The 19,674-nt window shown below is 42.7% G+C and overlaps 1 protein-coding gene across 3 annotated transcripts in view; it reads left to right on the forward strand.

Moving 5' to 3' along the window:
* Positions 1–4,680: 4,680 nt before the first annotated feature.
* UBE2W (ubiquitin conjugating enzyme E2 W) overlaps positions 4,681–19,674 on the forward strand; it is a 33,339-nt gene continuing 18,345 nt past the window's right edge. For 2 of the 3 annotated variants that reach the window (XM_071554343.1, XM_071554345.1), the window contains exon 1: positions 4,681–4,719. In XM_071554343.1, the coding sequence (XP_071410444.1) occupies positions 4,705–4,719 (15 nt within the window). In that variant the 5' untranslated portion in view covers positions 4,681–4,704. Of the gene's footprint in view, positions 4,720–4,864; positions 4,956–19,674 lie in introns of those variants that run through there. The other variant, XM_071554344.1, reaches the window with a different exon arrangement.

Raw genomic sequence — 19,674 nt, forward strand, 5'->3', positions numbered from 1 at the left:
ATTTCCCCTGCTGGTTCACCTTTAAACCAGCACAAACCCTTAAAGGCAAGGGGGTCCAGGAGGGATGGACATGTTTTAAGAGGGAGATTTTGAATGCACAGCAACAGGCTGTCCCAGTGTGCCAAAAGGCCAGCCGGAGGGGAAGACGGCCAGCTTGGTTAAATAGGGAGATTCTGCAAGAAATCAGGGATAAAAAGAAAGTTTACAGACTTTGGAAAAAAGGGCTGGCGACTTACGAAGAATTTACAGATAGAACTAGGTCATGCAGGAAAAAAATTAGGGAAAGAAAAGTGGAATTTGAAGTAAATTTGGCTATTTCAGTTAGGGATAACAAAAAGTCCTTTTATAAATACATTAATAACAAAAGGAGGGGCAAGGAAAACCTCCATTCTCTGTTGGACTTGGAGGGAAATATAGTTAAGGAAGATGAGGAGAAGGCTGAGGTACTTAACACCTACTTTGCCTCAGTTTTCACCAGTAAGACAGGTGGCCCTCAAGACAACTGGCCTCTGGAGCTGGTGGACAGGGAGAGGGAGCTGAATACCCCTCCTGTATTCCAGGAGGAAATAGTGACCGACTTACTGAGCCAGCTGGATCCTGACAAGTCTATGGGACCAGATGGGATCCATCCCAGGGTGATGAAGGAGCTGGCAGAAGAGCTTGCCAAACTGCTCTCCATCATCATCCAACAGTCCTGGCTCTCTGGGGAGGTCCCAGATGATTAGAGGTTGGCCAATGTCACCCCAGTCCACAAAAAGGGCTGCAAGCAGGACTCTGGCAACTACAGGCCTGTCAGCCTGACCTCTGTGCCTGGCAGGGTTATGGAGCAGTTCATCCTGAGTGCAATCACACAGCACCTTCAGGGTGGACAAGGGATTAGACCCAGCCAGCATGGGTTTAGGAGGGGCAGGTCCTGTCTGACCAACCTGATCTCTTTCTACGATCAGGTGACCCACCTGGTGGATGAGGGGAAGGCTGTGAATGTGGTCTATCTGGACTTCAGCAAGGCCTTTGACACTGTCTCCCATAATATACTCCTGGAAAAGCTAGTAGCCCATGGCCTGGACAAGTGTACCCTCTCCTGGATTAAGAGCTGGCTGGAGGGTCGGGCCCAGAGAGTGCTGGTGAACGGAGCTGCATCCAGCTGGCGGCCGGTCACCAGTGGTGTTCCCCAGGGGTCTGTGTTGGGTCCAGTCCTGTTTAACATCTTTATTGATGATTTAGATGAGGGGATTGAGTCCATCATTAGCAAATTTGCTGATGACACCAAGTTGGGAGGGAGTGTCGACCTGCTGGAAGGCAGGAGGGCTCTGCAGGGGGATCTGGATAGACTTGAGAGATGGGCTGATTCCAATGGGATGAAGTTCAACAAGGCCAAGTGCCGGGTCCTGCACTTTGGCCACAACAACCCCATGCAGACTTACAGGCTGGGCACAGAGTGGCTGGAGAGCAGCCAGGCAGAAAGGGACCTTGGAGTATTAATTGACAGGAAGCTCAACATGAGCCAACAGTGTGCCCAGGTGGCCAAGAAGGCCAATGGGATCCTGTCCTGTATCAAAAATAGTGTGACCAGCAGGACCAGGGAAGTGATCCTTCCCCTGTACACTGCATTGGTGAGGCCACACCTTGAGTACTGTGTTCAGTTCTGGGCCCCTCAGTTCAGAAAGGATATTGAGGTGCTGGAGTGGGTCCAGAGAAGAGCAACAAGGCTGGTGAAGGGACTGGAGCATAAGTCCTATGGGGAGAGGCTGAGGGAGCTGGGGTTGTTTAGCCTGGAGAAGAGGAAGCTCAGAGGTGACCTCATCACTGTCTAGAACTACCTGAAGGGAAGTTATAGCCAGGTGGGGGCTGGTCTCTTCTCCCAGGCACTCAGCAATAGGACAAGGGGGCATGGGCTCAAGCTCTGCCAGGGGAAATTTAAGTTGGATATCAGAAAAAAATTCTTTACAGAGAGAGTAATCAGGCATTGGAATGGGCTGCCCAGAGAGGTGGTGGATTCACCATCCCTAGAGATTTTTAAACGCAGATTGGACGTGGCGCTGGGTGCCATGATCTAGTAAATGGACTAGAGTTGGACCAAGGGTTGGACTCGATGATCTTGGAGGTCTTTTCCAACCCAATCGATTCTATGATTCTATGATTCTATGAATAGAAGTCGTTTATACTGAATATAGTTCGCTGATCTTTCCATGCAAAACCAGGTTGCACTCTATGAAGTGTGCTGGCACTCACAGCTTATGGTGCTTTGTTTCTTCTCACCTTCAACAGGGCTTTCTGGAACAGGCTTAAGAAACGGAATATAATGGTTAGAAATCAATTTTATCTCGCTGTCATTACATCAACACAGTCAATATGTCCATGTTTATAGCCGAACACATGTCCATTGCTTAAACTTGATGTTCTTGAAATCTTTGTGGCATATGGCATTAAGAGATGTATTTTAGGATAGACATATGCTGGGATCATGCAAAACAACAACTAGTAAAACACAAACAGCAATGTTCCACTTAATGCTGACACAGCTTAAGTTAGTTCTGAAGAACTGCAGGAAAAAGAAACCTTTACCAGGTGTACATGTCTATTTAATACAATAAATCCTCTGCAACATAAATGGTCTTGCAAAATCATGTATTAATAAATACTGACTTCCAGGGAAAACACAGTAAGGCAACGTTCGGTTGAATGGCATCAGCAACCCATAGTTTGTGAATGAGAATTGAATTTAGAGGACAAAATGTATAGGATGCAGCTTACCTGGTAATACTTTTCCCATCCATACTTTCGCTAGGCTAATCTTTCTTACTCAAAAATCAACACATACTTAGTTCTGTTATCAGCAAATTCCTTCAAACCTAAGAGGTTTGTTCCCTTCTGCAGCTGCCTCACAGTGTAAGGACACTCCTGTTGCATTCTGTTCTTCCCTTTAAACAAACCCCTAAAGTTTGAATGCTTACTTAAACAACACTGTTGATACTGGATAAAAGTTAGAAGCTGATGTCATGTTGTGCTGATTATTTTTGTTTAGTTTTTCTCCAGTTAGCTGTTTTCAAAGTTGAGAATGCATAAAAAAATACCAGAAGGTAAAGCTTGTATGTAGAGGTAGTACTTGCATCACACTATGTTACATGGTTCAAGAAGATGGGTCGGCATTTAGATGCAGAACCCTTCTTGAGCTCTAAAATTAAAGAAGCAGATTTCAAAGGTAAATACAAACGGCGAACAATTGTTCAATAATTTAAGCGTTTGCATATCAAGGCATCTCTAAAGGAAAAATCAGGTGCTACCAATGGAGCAGAGGTGACCCAAGGATTCTTTAGCATTATCAGAAAGGAGAGGTGTAAAGGGACAGAGAAAGGGACTTTGATGTTTTTTGGAACATGCAGCAATAGTGGGGAGATGGAGATTATAATGACCTATAAAATCAGTTTCTCTGTTAAATCCTTGGTTTTACATAACCACCAGGATTATGGATTTTATAGGTTTGTCTTTGGATAAACATTTTGTAGGTTTCTCTTGAGGATCTGTTAAGTCTGAAATACTACAGCGGGAATAACAGCTTTATGAAGTGTATTTCTGCAGGTTGTTTAATTTATTGATTGCACACAATCATTCTAGTGAGTGCTGCTTGTTTATTTTCACCTCTATAGACACCGCGAAATCATCTGGTGCAAAGGACAGAGGTTATCCCACTCCAGAAGAGGAAAATGCAGACTCCAAAAATGCTCCCACTGAAAATACACCCGTGCTAATGCGGGCAGGAACGCCACCAGCCCAGCAGGGTAGGCAAATCGGATTCCCTGGAGAGCTGCAGAGCAGCACAAAGGGGCCCGCAGGAGAAATCCCACCGAGAGCGCCGTCCAGCCCTTCCTTCCCTGCTGCCAATGCCCTGAGCCGGGAGCGGCCCCGGCTGCGGAGCCTCAGGCCGAGCAGTGCAGGACAGAGTGATGGGTACACACTGAGAGGGGAAATTCAGGCTAGGTAGTAGGAATAAATTCTTTCCTGTGACGGTGGCGAGACAATGGAACACGTTGCGCAGAGAGGCAGTGGATGCCCCAGCTCTGACGGTGTTCAAGGCCAGGCTGGACGGGGCTCGGAACACCCACGTCTGGTGGAAGATGTTCCTGCCCATGGTAGGGAGTTGGAACCGGATGACCTTTAATATCCCTTCCAACCCAACGCATTCCATGCTCCTGTGATCCCCGGCCAGGGCACACCAGGAGTCCGGGGCGCCCACGGAAACCCACGGCAGGGGCTCATTAACTAATCCCTTGAAGACCCTGGCCGAGCAGGTTTCAATACCCTCACAGGCAGAGCCCCGACGGAGGGTCAGCCCCGCGCCGCCCCCGCGGGTGGCGATGGAGGACAGCCCCGAGCGCCGCAGGGCGAGCCAGGGTATGGGCAGCACCGCGGGGAGCCTCCCGACGGCGAGGCGCCCCCACGGCAGCCGGCAAGGGCGGCGGGATTGGGATCGATATCGGGACTCGGGATCGGCCTTGGGATGTCAAAGACCCCGCCCGCCCGCACGGCTCCCGCTGCTCGGGCCCGCCCGCATTGCCTCGTCCCCGCGCACGCGCGGGCGCGCACCCAACGGGCACGGGCACGGGCACGGGCACGGGCACGGGCACGTGACCGTGAGCGCGCGGGGCGGGGCCGCGGCGGCGGCGGCGGCGCAGAGGGAGGGGAGGAGGGGGAGGAGGGTCCATCATGGCGTCGATGCAGGTGAGGCGGCTGCGGCGGAGCCCGCGGCACTGCGCCGGGCCGGGCGGGGCCGGGCGGCGGAGGGGGGGACGCTGGGGCCGGGAGGCGCCGTTCCGCCGGGAGCGTGCGCCCGCCTGCGGAGCGCAGTGCGGGCGGAGCAGGCGCCGGGACAGAGGTTGAGGGGGTCGAGCTGCGGGTATCGGGCTGGGAAAAGCAGGTGGAGGCGGGGGAAGGGCCGGGCTGGCGCCGGGATGGAGGTGAGACCCGCGGCGGTGCGACAGGCGCGGCCGGGCCCCGGCGGCGGGCGAGGCGGGCCCGGGGGGAGGCGGCGAGGAGGAGGAGAGGGGCCGGGGCGGGCTGGGCGCTCCCCGGGGCGGCGAGGGCAGGGCGAGGGGAGGATGAAGGCTGGTCCGCTGCCCCTCGGGGGGCGGCGAGGGCATCCTCCACCCCTCGGGAGGTGGCGAGGGCAGGGCGAGGGGATCGCAGCCTCACGGGGGATGCGAGGGGAGGGCGAGGGGATCGCTGCCCCTTGGGGGGCGGCGAGGAGCCCCAGCCCCGCTGGAAGCGCCGTGTCAGCGAGTGCCGCCCGTGCGAGGTGGGCGGTCGGGGTGGTACCGTGGGGACCGTGACCGACAGACAGCTCCGTGTTCCTCGGGGTTCCGGCAGCAATTCCCGGGCAGGCAGGCGTGTCCTGCGCCGCGCCGCTTGCTGTTTCCTCTCCCCATCCGTAAAATGAGGTTGCGGTGTGGGGCTGGCCCTGCCAGGTACCATCTGGGTTTGCTCGGTCGGATGGGGTTGCTGTAGGTGCAGGAGCATGAAACATCCTGCTGCTTGACGGGTATTTCCAGCTGAATTATTCATTCAAACCTACTCCGGAGGGGTTCTTAAATAGGGGCTGCAGAAATCGCTCTGGGAGAATGGATCACTTTCCCTGTGTGTGGTTCTGAGTGGGTGGTGATTTACTGTGACTGGGGCAGGCGAAATGATGGCTCGGTTTTGTGGCAGTGGCCTCTGTCTTGTTTCAGCAGCTGCTCTGCTTTCCTGTGAATATTTACAGTTTTCTGTTTTCTTTTTAGATCTGCATTATCTTTCCCTTCTCCTTTTTCATTTTGGTCCAGTATAACTTGTATTTTTTGTCACTAGTAGTGGAACAGCCCAGAAGGAGTGTACAAAATGAAAGAAACTTGTTTAATTGTCCTAATAACCTGGATTTAGCATAGCTAAAAAGAGTTTAAATGTTGAAGCATTGTACTTTATGGGATGAAAATTCCACTTGTGAAGTTTAGATGCATAAACCGGCCCCTCTGTGTGTCTTTCAGAGTTATTGAAATGAAATGAGATCAAGAACTTGAACATACAGTACAGAATGTTCTTTCGGCAGTAGCTCAGACAGGTAGTTTGGTCTGCCGTGGTTTTATTAGCTCTGTCTGGCAAATGTGTTTTTGCAGTGCTCTTCTTTTAATGTTCAGACTTTCACATGCACAAATGCCAAACAGAGGCTGTAATTTAATATGTAGTACCTTTTGTAAAACTGTGTGAAAACCAGAGAAATGACAGCTGTAAGCTGTGAAGAAGGCACTTTGTGGGACTCTGTAAGCCTGTGTTGTGTTGCTGTCTCTGGCCTAGTAAATGACCTTCTACAGATTGCCTCAGCTGATTCCTGTTGCTCCCTCTGTAAAGGGGAAAACCAGTTAAAAATTACATGAGGTTATTTTAGGATATATGAATGACAAATGTTGCCTGAAAGTAAGATACATGTGGAGGGTAGTGCTCACTTCCAGAAATTACAGCCCTGCTACGTCTAATGCTGTAATTGCTTTCATTTTAGAAGTACCAGCTGTAAGGTGACACTTTCTGTTTTCTTGCAGGGTATTCTGTTGTCTTTTGATGAGAGATTCAAGGACATTTATGGATTTTTTTTCTCTATATGGCTAATTGTATAATGCTTTAATTACTTTTTCCTGTGTTTAATAAACTGCTAATGCAGTAATGTGTTTTAGCAGATTGGAAAAGGAGTTGTAAACAGGAAGGATAAATGAAAGTTTAGTAAGTGAACTGGAAAATTAGTAAGTTTCTCAATAGTAAACACGTCCCCAAGGGAGCAAGATTTCAAGGCTCTGAATTCTTCTATTAATTACTGTATCTTCAGTGGGAATACAGTTTAACAAACTGTTTTATATAATTTAAGTAGCTTTTTCGTTCAGGAGCATTTAATTTATTTTTAGTGCCAACTTCCAATGTGTAAGTTGCCTGACACAAAAAGATATCCTTTGTCAGATTAAGTGCTGTGTTTTTACATACCCAGTGTTTACCTGAAATGTTTGTGCTGCTCATTGCAGCCTGTGACTATACCATTAGTCTACCACTGTGCCATTATACAGTATTATTGATACAAATGATATATTGGTGAGTTAAGTAAGTTTAGTTACGTCTTAAACAGATGTAATTTTATATGACAGTGTATGACGATACCCTCGGTTAATTACATTTAATTTTTACAGATCCACTGAAACATCTCTGATTAAGTTACTAGAGTTGTCTGCTCGCCTTTTCTAAGCCATCCTGCTAGGGAACTTTTGGACTGTAACAGATCTTCTCTTCTTGTCAGTGGCTCTGAACATCAACCTGAATAGTTCAGTGGCTGCACAGTAACTCCTGCAACCTGTGTCTTTGAGCCTTTATGTGTATCATTTAACTTTCTGTGGTTTTTTTCTTTGTGGACAATCTTTAATGGTTACAGTTTTCTGTAGCCCATTTTTCCCTACAGTAATAGAAGCCAGTGTTGATGAGATTGTGTGTTTTGGTTTCTAACTACCGTGTTGTTGCGGATTTGCTGCTGCTGAACTGGTTCAAACCTGGTTTGTGTAACTTTAAACAAATCATATTTTTTCTTTAAAAAAGCCAACAATCCCCAAACAAGACTTGAAGGAAGAACATTTCTTTTCCCAGAGAAAGCCCAAGCTTGTGCAGTTTTCTCCTGAAAAAACCCACAGAAGTATTTTGAAAAGGTGTAAGTAGTGTAGAACAAGTGAATAAAATGGACTTACGTTGGACTCGATGATCCTTGTGGGTCCTTTCCAACTCAGAAATTCTGTGATTTGCTTTAGAAAATTTGTTACAGCATCTGTAGTAATCTGAAATCTTAAAAGCAAATGCTTATGAAGTAGTAAACAGTAAATAGTTGTTCTCAAACAGCTGGAAACGCAGAACTTGTATCATGGATAGAAGAGGAGGTGAAAAGTAGAGCGAAGGAAGTTCAGTTGAAAATGTACAGAAAATATGTAATTACTGTATGAAGTGTTAAAAAATTAAAGCTTTTCCCTCAAGCTGTAGTTATCAACTACTTTCATTGTAAACTTGAAAGATTGACTTTGTCTATAACACTGACATCATAATTATTACATTTTACCTTTCACTTCCTTTCAATTTTAATACCAGGTTACCAGAAACCCTGAATTATGATTGGACATATTTGTGAAAACTGTTTAAACTCATTACGAGAACACTTCTAGGTTTGCATTTTATCACCAGAATAACTCCTCATTTATTCTGCAAGGTTAGGCCCATGAGTTTTGTGCATGTAGGTATTTAAATCTGAATACAGAGCTAATGCAAGTAATGGCCCAAACAGCTTTAGTAAGGAGTGTGGGGTGCCACCTTTCTTTGTTATCCCCTTGCAAACTGCCCCTGCTGGGCCATCATCAAGTTACTTTCACACATCAAAGTCAAGCGCTATTTGAAAAGTCTCGTTCCATCAGTAGAATTTTTTTTCCAAATGTGTGTCTGAGCAACCATTTATTAAAATACTTATGTGAGATGACAGTGCAGAATTCATGTTACAGCTTGAAATCACAAGGAACTTCTTTCACAAAATGCAAACCAGTAGCAATGTGAAAGCTTCCCACAAGATTCACCCCAATATTTTCTGCAAGTGGGTTAGGGGATGGGGGGAAGTGTTTACAGGCCACTGCAATGTCAAGAAAAATGCATGCACGTTTGGTTATACTCTCTTGATTCTATTATTTACCTGAGCTTTGAGTGTTAGTGAAAGTTGTGTTTCTTAGAACAATTACTTATTGCTCAGTCTGTTCAATATTGGCAACATTTTTATTTAATAATTTGGCAGTGATTTATTTTAAAGATGTGTCCATGAAAAAAGTTATGAACTATTTTTCTTGTATGTTCCAAAAAAACTTAGCAAACCCAACCTTAAGTGAGGAAGGCTTTCAGTCAGTTGGAACTGTAGTGGTGCTGCACGTGTGTTCTGTACACACAAACATCACAGTATGGGATGCTACTGGTGTTGCTTCAAATAAAAAAAAAATTAAAAATAAAATGAGCAGTTACTGTGAGTGTTTAACCAGTTCTGGGATATAACCACAATGAAATTATTTGTAGTTAAGAACAATGTGAAGTGTTTGTTAGTGGTGCCATTGATGGAATCCTCTGGAAGATAAGAATTTTAGTAATTTTCTAAACTGAAAAATGCAAGTGCCGTATTTGAGACCAGAACAAGTAGAGGGTAAAAACCCTTTCTCCTGTGCACTAAGAGATTGTCAGCCCTTTACATAACCCTCTGTAATCAGTCTGTACTCATATGTGGTGTATTAGCTTTGGCACATAGCCGTGCTATAGAAAAATAAGATAAATGCAAAATTTATAGTAATTTTACTTTAATCATGGGTGTGTTTTAATAAATTTTAAAGTGAGTCGAATATCAAGTAAAGTTTAAACTTTATAGTCTTTATTCAGTGAAGATAAATAAAATAAAAGTTACAGTTTTAGGCCCTAAGAAGTCTCATTTGTTTGTTTTTGTATCTGCCCATGTAAATAGAATTTTGAGAAATACTTTGCTGTGCAGCAGCTGCACCATTTTTGAGCTAGAATGGAAGAAAAGTAGGAGAAAAGCTTATTGAAACCAGTGGCCCTGGGAATTATCAGCAGCTCTTGCTCCCACATAAACCAACTATACAGCTCAAATGTAGAGAAACGTGCCAGTTGAACTTTGGTATCCCATCAATATGTGTGCAGTTTCAATCAGGAGAATAAAAGCAGGCAGGAATTTGTGGTGAAGAAGAGTTATTCCTTTTGATTACAAGCATTTTGTGCTCACAGTTTTATACTGCCTTGTGTTTAGGGCTGGCTATTCTAGATCTGAGAAGGGAAAAGTAGGACACAATAGATTCGCAAAAGCCAGAGAATATTGTCTTGTTAAGCTGCTCCCTTGGAAGGCTCTGTGAGTTTGTAATTAATAAGCTAAAGCAGCTTAGCTCAAACAATGTGTGAAACTCAGTGATCAAGCACTTTCTTTAATTGTTTCTCAAATTCTACCAAGCTGAGACTTTCACACTAAAGGATCTTCCTGATCCTCTCACTGTCCTTCACTGTTACACACTGTAGTACTGGCGACTCCTCCCAGAGATTATGAGGTTAAATTTCCCTTATTAATACAAAAGAGAGAAGGCACAACTCCCTTTGAACTCACCCACAGTCAGGGCAGGGTGCAACAAATACAAATGTGCTCAGTATAATGATCGTGTCTCTTGCATGGCCTCGGTTTACAGCTGAGAAATGGGCATTCAAGCAAATTACAGGTTAAAATATCCACGAGGGCAGAGAGGAAGAGGATGATGAAGGTCTTTGGCTTAGTACTTGGAGCCAGAAATTTTGTGCATCTTGTGTAGCTTTGAAGTAGTCAAGGCTTGTGACAGAACTGTCATCTGGAGGTTTAGTTTTTGTCTTTTGAAGGGAGAAAGAAATAATATCCAGTCACTGAAACATGTTACAACTTCATTTATTAAAAGCAAATTAAAATACAGTAAATAAATGTTTCAAAAGAAAAAGAGCCAGTAAACAACGCTTTGTGACAGAATGCAGGTCAGGTAACGTGTCCTCTGCTGCTTTTGATAGTTGAGGGCTTTCAAAAGGTATTCTGGAATCTGTGTGAGCCTTTGCAGTTGTTTGGGGTTTGTTTGTTTCTTTCTTTTGTTCAGAAAAGTATTCTGGAATCTGTGCAAGCCTTTGCAGTTTGGTTTGTTTGTTTGTTTTTCCTCTCAGGTGACCTTAATCGCTGGCATGAAAAGCAGGTATCGGTGGGGGTGGCAGAGGAGGGAGGGAGGGAACCTTGTAATTTGCCTTCCTCGGAGTAGCTTTAATGTGTTGGTGAAGAAGGGAAGGAAGAGAATGGTGGTAAATCAGGAATTGCAAGACACCTCATTTTTGCTAATTAATGATCTCATTGAGGATGGTAGCTATGCATCCTTTCATACACAGTATTAATAAATAATTGTTTCTCCTTAGCTGATTACAAAGTTGCTTGACATCCTTTTTTATTCAGCTTAATTAAAAGTACTGCTTAATCAGCCTCAAGAAGGAAATCTGTATATATGTCAATAAATTGTGATGCTGGTTTACTAGAGTACAGCAAATGTTGTCTCCAAAAGTTTGCTGGAATAAAATGCTTCATAGAATTTTCTGCTACTTGTTCACATAGATTTATTTATTTCTTCTTGACTGAGAATTAGTGGCTAATAATGAGAAGGGGCAAGGAAACTGAATGGATTTGGATTTCCTAAGTTAGAAATTCTCCCTCTGTCATATTTAGGGATATTAATTTAATGAGTATTAACTATTATTACTGTTTGCAGCTTCCAACATTTTACCCCTTTTCTTTCCAAAAGGGTTTTTTGTCAGAATACAACATTTTTGTCTTGGTTACCAACTCTTGGGATGGATTTTATAAGGATAAGAAATTTCCTGGTAGACATGTTGCCCTCATTGTACCAGCCTTCACTTTTGTCTTAAACTCATTTCTTTAACTGAGGCAGTTCAAATAGTGTCAGACTCTTCCTTAAAAGATAAAATTATCTGTAGTTGACCTTTTATTGCCATGTTAGGGTTGTTGTGCTGGGCATTGGTACTTTTAAAGACTCCATTTACAGAACAGAGGACTTGCTGTCAGTTTAATTTTATTCTGTATTTGTGGATGCCACGTAAGTTGCTTTCAAATGACAGGTTCATTGTAAAAAAACTTGATTATTTGTCAAAAGCTTTTCAGACTGTACAGAGTGTTTTCTTTGTGTATGTTTAGTTATTGTGATTTTTCTTTAATTATACTGTAGTTAATATTTCATGTTGATCTTGTCTTAGTCATCTTAAGTCAAGCATATTTTTCCCTTTAAAAGAGGACTGTGTTGCTTTGTCCTTTCAATCAAATATTTTAGAATACCTTGGAGCATGTGAAGATAATATTCTCTTACTAAACTGAGAAATCAACAATACTTCCTCCCACCACCCCCAATTCATAGTCTACATTTTCAAATTTTTCAGTGCTCAGAAGAATAAAACATCAGTGATGGAAACTTATTTGTAAGTATCTCGTTAAAAGATTCATACATTGCCGTTTGGTTCCCTTAAAAAGAGAGAAATGTCCAAAATGCCTGACACTCAGAACTTGAGGCCTGGATTGGTCTGAGAAAATAACATTAGAACTGGGTTGCCAGATGTTAACATGTTTTGTTAGAAATGAGAAGGAGGAGACTAATCTGCTTCTGCAGTCTCAGTACAGATTGAAAACCTGCTATTCAGCCAAAAATAGATAAAACTGAAAAACAATTCTTTGAACTAAAATCCTGGTATTACTTTGTTATGGACAGAATATTTTGTGAAGCTGTTGTGTTATGTGTCCTGTTGAAGCTTTAATTGAGAACATCCAGTCAATTATCTGCCTTTCCTCCTCTGGGTCCTGATTAAAACTCAGCAGAAGAACTTTGATAGGAAAAATTCATGCAGGATTGTGGGTGGTTTATGTTTTGGAGTCTGGGCCAAATTATTTTGCCTGAGTTATGAGACAAACTCTGGAAGGACTTTATGGAATGACCCGATTGGTTAGGAAGCAAAAATTTGTAGGAACTGTCATTTCTTTAGATTTTGTAGCAAGATGGAGTGTAGCAGGTAATTTTTTCTTAAATGTCAGCGTTTCTAATCTTTACCTTGGTCCCTTGTTTTTCTTCTGTTGTTTCTCATCTGTATGAGAGTTTTTTGGTATTTGAGGTTAAGTTTCTGATGAGAGAGTAACATGCAGTCAATTCCTGCAATGCTTTAACTGTGGGTTTGTTGGGGTTTTTTGTGTGTTTTTGTTTTTTGTTTTCCTATAAAGGAGTTTAGTTTGAAAAGCAGAACTAGCTACTCAGTCTTTAGAACTTTGTATTCTGGATTTGAGGTATATTTCAGTAAGAAATGTGTGGCTGTAAGAACCCAAATACTGAAAATAGAGTTGTTGCCATCTTTCTCAGGCAAGTAGGTTGTATTAGCAGACCAGCAACAGCTTTGCTTATGAATCAACATGGTGGTGTTGTACAACAGAGCTGTTACAGGCTGTTTGCAGCTCCTGCTGCTCTGGTACAAGGTTGCTGTTTGTCTCTGTGCAGGGAGGGAGGGAGTGCTTGGAAAAAGTCTGTCTCCTGCACGTCTCTTCAAAACATAGAGATGTTTTTTGTGAAACATTTTGTGACTTGGATGGGGGAGGAGGTGATAGGCTGTAGCTCATAACTGAAATGTAAATTCTTTGCCAGGACTTTATCATATTACTGACAGGGTGTTGGTGCTAACAGAGTTTGGGTGCATTTAAATTTTTGGGTCTGGAAGAGAATCATTGGTAACTACTGAAGAAATATTGTTAGGTCTCCCCAGTGAGCAGCAGCTTTACCAGTGTAAAATTTAGAAGAGTGGAGCCCAGTGGGATTAACGTTTAACTTTTAACTCTTTATGAGTTTGTTTTCTTCCTCTGATCGCTGAGCGAGATTGAGATGGGAGTTTACGGTGTCTAGGAGGGCTTGTCCCTGGAAGGCTCCCCTTTTCTTGCATCGTTTCAACAACGAGAAGGGAATTCGCATGCATAGAAGTAGAAGGTTTCTAACAAAATTCAAGTGCAGATGTTTTGGACACCAATGCTTCCTGTGTGTGTGAAGTTGGTGTTCTGTCTTTCAGTGTCACAGCATCATGGAATATGCAGGCAGTCAGCAATAGGACAAGGGGGCACGGGCTCAAGCTCTGCCAGGGGAAATTTAAGTTGGATATCAGGAAAAAATTCTTTCCAGAGAGAGTAATCAGGCATTGGAATGGGCTGCCCAGAGAAGTGGTGGATTCACCATCCCTGGAGGTTTTTAAACTGAGATTGGATGTAGCACTGAGTGCTATGATCTGGTAAATGGACTGGAGTTGGACCAAGGGTTGGACTCGATGATCTCGGAGGTCTTTTCCAACCCAGTCGATTCTATGATTCTGTGATGCTGAGTTGGAAGGAATCCATCAGGATCATTGAGTCCAACTCCTCACCCTGCACAGGACACTCCAAAAATCGGTCCTTATCCTTGTGATGCTGCCTAACTGGACATGGCTAGTTTAGTTCCTGCCACTGAGGGAAAAAGGCCACCACAGTCCAGCTTAATTGTCCATCACAGCTTTTTTTAACGGCAAAGGAAAGTGCAGCCATGGAATGATTTCTCCAGCAGGAGTGAAAAGAAGCTGTTTGCCCATTTTCTACGTTTGCTCTCTTGGTAGGTTTCTGCTCTGCTGTATTTTTGCTTTCCCCACATCTGTTTTCTGTGGAAGCCCTTAATATATCATGTCTTATGTTGAATCTCCTTTGGGTTTAATCAGCTCAGCTTTTCTTCTTCCTGCTTTCTTTCTCTAAAATAAGGAAAGTCTTTAAAATAGACTTTCAAGCCTATGTTAAGGGTTGTTCAGAGGTAAAGTATTTGGCTAAGATGGCTCATCATTTAATTTACTCATTTAAGATATTGCCAATTTAAGACACTGAGCATTTTGTGCTGCATTTCTTGAAACACCAAAAAGTGAAATATCTGAGAATAGCAATTTTATTTTCTTTATATAATTTACTTTTGATAAAGTTTTTAATTTCAGCTCTTAGGAGATAACAAGTCAGGAGGATGGGTACACACTCAAACTTGATTGGATTATCTTGTTAATATTTTACTGCTAATCAACAAAGCCAGTGTGACAGTGTATGTGGCTTTGCCCACTCCAGTTATGATGTACAGAGTGTTACCCGAAGCAAAACTCTTTGGCTGGCTCAGTTGCTCTCAGCTGTTTGTGCATGGGTTGTACTTGGTAGTGACCACCTCACTTCCCTGTACACTGTTTGTGTTTGCCCAAAGCTCTGTCAAACTGTAACTCTCTGTGCTCCAGTTTTCCAAGGGAGGGGCAAAGGTGTTGCAAGAGTTCTGACAATGGGCTTAGAACTGGAAATAGACACCTGATACTGTGATACTCCTTTTTAAAGGCACTGGGAATGGTAATTTGCACATACCTACACGAGCTGGGTAAGTGTTCATGGTAGGGGAGGAAAATACCTCTGCACTTTTGCACTGGGGGTTGTGGTTAAAGTCTGTCAGCCTTTCTGTCCGTAGGTATCATCTTTGCTTATGGCAGAATTAGAAAAAGGGGTTCCTGGTTTTGGGAAATGTGATGGTGCTGATCTATACGCTCTAGAAATATTGTTTATTGCCTTTCGAGGTAGCTGATAGGAACACAGAGACCAGTGAAATAATTTTATATCTGTTAATAAGCGTTTATGTGATATGACATCCAGCTCAATGGTGCTTAGTAACCAAACTATCTGTTTCTAGGAAATTGATTCTGAAATACTCGCATTGCCAATCTCTAGATTTCTTCCTGTCCTAAATTGCTACCTTGTCCCCCTTTTCATATGTTGCATCTTTTTGTGTTCTTCTGCCCTGCCTGCTTCATTATGTGGTTTACCAGGATTCAGCACGAGTGAAAATTCAGCTGTGGCATCTCAGACATCACTGCACCATTTCCAGAGGTGCCCAAGTAAGATGTGTGACGATTCAGAGAAAGAAGGATGTGTATTTGTGCCTAGCGAAGGCACTGGAAGCTGTTGGCTTCAGACATACTTTAACTTGAACCATGACAGACAGGGAGTGCTGTCTGTCAGGACTGAAATGATAGATGTGGTTGTGAGCTGTCTGGAGAGCTGGCAGGAATTCTATTCTGCTGACTCCAGTTAATTTTGTGTTCTTTGTTCCATGTGCTTTGAGAAATCTTACAAAATTGAGACTTCTGCAAATCTGTGGAGGGTAACTGAAGGAGTTCCACAAACCTGTTTGACAGAAGTAGCAAAAGGATACAAATTCTGTCAGTCATGTCTCAACTACTTGAATAAACTTCCTTTTGGAACTGATGTTTGGATGAGCATTAGGCTGTGTTCTTTGATTTCATCCTTTCCTGTAAAGGTTGGTGAATAATCTTGGTTTCAAAGACTTCCACCTTTTTGTAAACACTTGTTTAAGGAATAGGTTATGTCACTTCCCGTTGTCTTTCACAGGTGATTATTCCTTTAGTTGAAGGACTGTGGTGTTAACCAGTCTTGGGTTTTGGGTATTCCTACTCTGCTGTTCTGTTTCCCTCTACATAGTGAATGTTCTTATCAGTTTGATCATTTTAGTTCTGGTTTGATTGAAAGTTGTATTAAAAGTATGTTCAGGCATAACATTTTCTCTCAGAAAGAAGGAGAAGATCAGATTGAGATTTCCTGTGCATCCTTCATTTATTCTGCCTTTATGTTGATAACTCCATGATTGCAGTTTGGTTTGTTTCACAGTCCCTTTAAATAGAAAGTGGACAAGCAGAAGGATGCTTCTGTATGAAATCTTATGATGAATTAGCAGAAACATTGGAAAGAGTGTCTTGTAATGTGAAAAGGACAACAAAGCAAGCACAGCTCCCAGGAGCATATCAATGTATGGAAAACATCTGTTTGGCGGTTACTTCAGGAGTCAGTAGCTGCACGAGCTGGTGTTTTGACTTGGAGTGGTTTTCTGTCTGTGAAGGCTAAGAGAAGTAATCTGACAGTAATTTATTGAACTCACCTAGATCTCTTACTGTGAAGAAAATTCTTCCAATTACAAGTGTAAGATATAAAGTGATGTGAAAAATGTTAAAGGCTTTTAGCTACAATATTTTAAGATTTTTTGATCCATCCTTACGTTAGGAAGATGAAGAGGTGACTTCTCTGAGGTAACTTCAATCCCTAAGTTTATAAGATTCTACCAGTGAGATAATTAAGATTGTCTGAAAAGTGTTAATCCATTATACTTTGTCCTGCTCTGTCTGTTACTGCTGATTCTCAAGACTTTTGTGGGGAAAAAAAAATCGATTCTATATTCATGGCTGTCAAATAAAGGAAAGCTTTTCCACCACTGAACCTGCTCCTTTTCAGATGCTTAATTTGAGAAATTTACAGTTGCATCATAACACTCGCAGCAAATTTGTATGGACATGATATACCAGAGCCACATTTTTTAAAAGTTCATGATCGAATCTTGAAGCTGAGTGTGAGTTTACTGTTGCTCTGAGAAAATTAATGTTCTTTGTAACCTTTTTGGTCAGCTCATGCAAATAGTACTAAACACTGAAGAGGAATTAATTTGAAGTTTTTTAATTTAAACTTCAAATGTTTTCTGAATCACTATGGTAACGAGGAGCTCAATTTCCTAATTAAACTATATGAATCTAGCCTTTAAGGGCTCAATTTAAGAGATTTTAATTTTTTTTAACTAGATCTGTCTCCTCATAATTCAGTTTCTCTATTAATGAGACACAATAGGAGTCAAGTTATTGTAAGTTGTAAGGAAGAAAGGAAGAAAAAAATAGTCTTTCATGACTTTTAGGTATTGGAATGGGCTTCCCAGAGAGGTGGTGGATTCACCATCCCTGGAGGTTTTTAAACTGAGATTGGACGTGGCACTGAGTGCCATGATCTGGTAAATGGACTGGAGTTGGACCAAGGGTTGGACTTGATGATCTCAGAGGTCTTTTCCAACCCAATCGATTCTGTGATTCAATTCTATGATGATATATTTGGAGAATATCTTACAATTTTTCAGAATATTTCTAGCAGTGTATTGGAGTGTACATGTGTGGTAGTTTTGCCTTTAGGCCTCAGTTAGGCCTAAATTTAGCAGGCCCAAAGGATGTGACATGGATCAGAAGGGACAACCATCACCTGACTTAAGCAACCAAAGAGGTATTTCATATCGTCTGACATCATCAAGAAGTGTCAAGAGGTATAAAGATAGAGGGAGGAGGAGCTTCTGTCTCTTTCGGGTTTTGCCTTGGACCTGTAAAGATGCACTGCCCTGCCTTGCCGAGATTAGACCTTGCTGCCCTCTGTGCTGTGTTATCTATGAAGGTGAACATTTTCTTGTTAATTTTCTCCTCTCTTGCTAGGAGGGTTCTCTGGAAGGTTTGTTTGTTTGGGAGGTTTTTGGGTTTTTGTGGGGTTTGGGTGGTTGGAATCTGTATTGTTTGGTTGGGTGACTCAATATGTTAGACTGGTTTTCTTTTTCTCACATTTGTAAATATATGTATTATATCATATTCTGGTTTTAATTGTCTTTCTTTTTTATAATATAAGAAGCTTGCTACTTCAGGTTTTGGGGTTTTTTTTTCCTCTCCCTCCTTTTCCCTTGGCTGCGGTGCGGGGGTACCTTTTCTCTCTGTGTTGGGCAGTTGGCATTTTGCCAGCTCAACCCAAGACAACGTACTGGCCTGTAGTCAGCAGCTGGAGCAAAATGATTCTTCCTCTCTCTCTGGCACTGAGACCACCTCTGGAGTGCCGTGTTCAGGGAGCATCAGTGCAAGGTACAAGAAAGACACTGGTGTGTGGAGCGAGTCCGGCAGGTGACAGTCGGTGTGGCTGGGGCTGAACTGTGTGATGGACAAGACTGGCTGGTTTCCTTCAGCTGTGAGAAGAGCAGACAAAGCAGAGATCGTGCTGGTGCCTACAAAAACATGATAGGAGAATGTCGAGGAAAGCAGAGCCACAGTGGGAAGACAAGGGACAATAAATACAAACTGGAACATGAGATATTCTGCTAAGATGCCAAAGAAACATTTTACACCATGAGGGTAGCGAAACCCTGGAGTGCATTGACCAGAGAGATTGATTAAAAGATTTATTTTCTAAGTATTAGTTATCTTCTCTTGAAACGTTTTTCACTATTTTAATGAATTCTGGTGAGCAGACTGTGATGCCCTCTACAGTTTTGTTCCAGTTGCTGTAGAGTACTCTCATCTTCTGGATAAAGTCTGTAGGCAGCTCTTTTTAGTCTGTATGGAGATAATTGAGTTGATGCTTGATAAAAAAAAAGTTTTGAAAATATGTCATGAAAGCCTATTAAAGATACCCAGCTGTGTTCCTCTGATAAGGAATGAGTAAGTTGTATGGCATGGTTAATGGATAGTAGAGTTTTAGAATGGATAGTATATTTTATTATTCCAGCTGGGGGGGAGGGAACCCCAAATAATGGGATTAAGTCACATCTTAAGTGTGCATCTGGGTGTCTAATAGAAGCATTTTTTTCCTCTTGAACTGTCTAACACTGTAAAGAGTCCTTGTAATTATGAGGACTGGAGAAATCTGGGAATCTGTTGCAAAATACTGGTTTTGTTCTTTAATTTCAAGGAAAATTATCCATATAGTCAGTATAGCTGGAGATAATAAAGAAGTTCTGTACCCTCTCTAATAGCAGTTGTTGGTCTTCAGTCTTAATTGCCTGCAGTTCTAGGGTAAGAGCCCCTTCAATGAGGAGGGAGTGAACAATGCTGAGATACATAAAATCCAGCAGTATATGAGATGAGCCTTTCCCTAGTTACACCTGATTACCAGGGAAGTCCTGGATCAAACCATCACACTCCAGTAGTATAAAGGAGAATACAGGTTCTTTATGCAGACATAGGGTTAGAATGGTTACAGCAAGGCAGAAGGAAATAAAGGAAACAAAGTTCTGTTTGGGACATTGCTCTGAAACAAGTTCAGAAGAGCTGCATGTTTCTTGACCTCTGTGTCCCCTCCTTGTCTGCCCAGTGTGGAGCTGTGTCTGGGAACTTCCCATGAATCAGAATTGCACTTGAGTTTTCTATGCTTAATGC

Source organism: Pithys albifrons, chromosome 4 (genome assembly GCF_047495875.1).
Source record: "Pithys albifrons albifrons isolate INPA30051 chromosome 4, PitAlb_v1, whole genome shotgun sequence".
Taxonomy (NCBI): domain Eukaryota; kingdom Metazoa; phylum Chordata; class Aves; order Passeriformes; family Thamnophilidae; genus Pithys; species Pithys albifrons.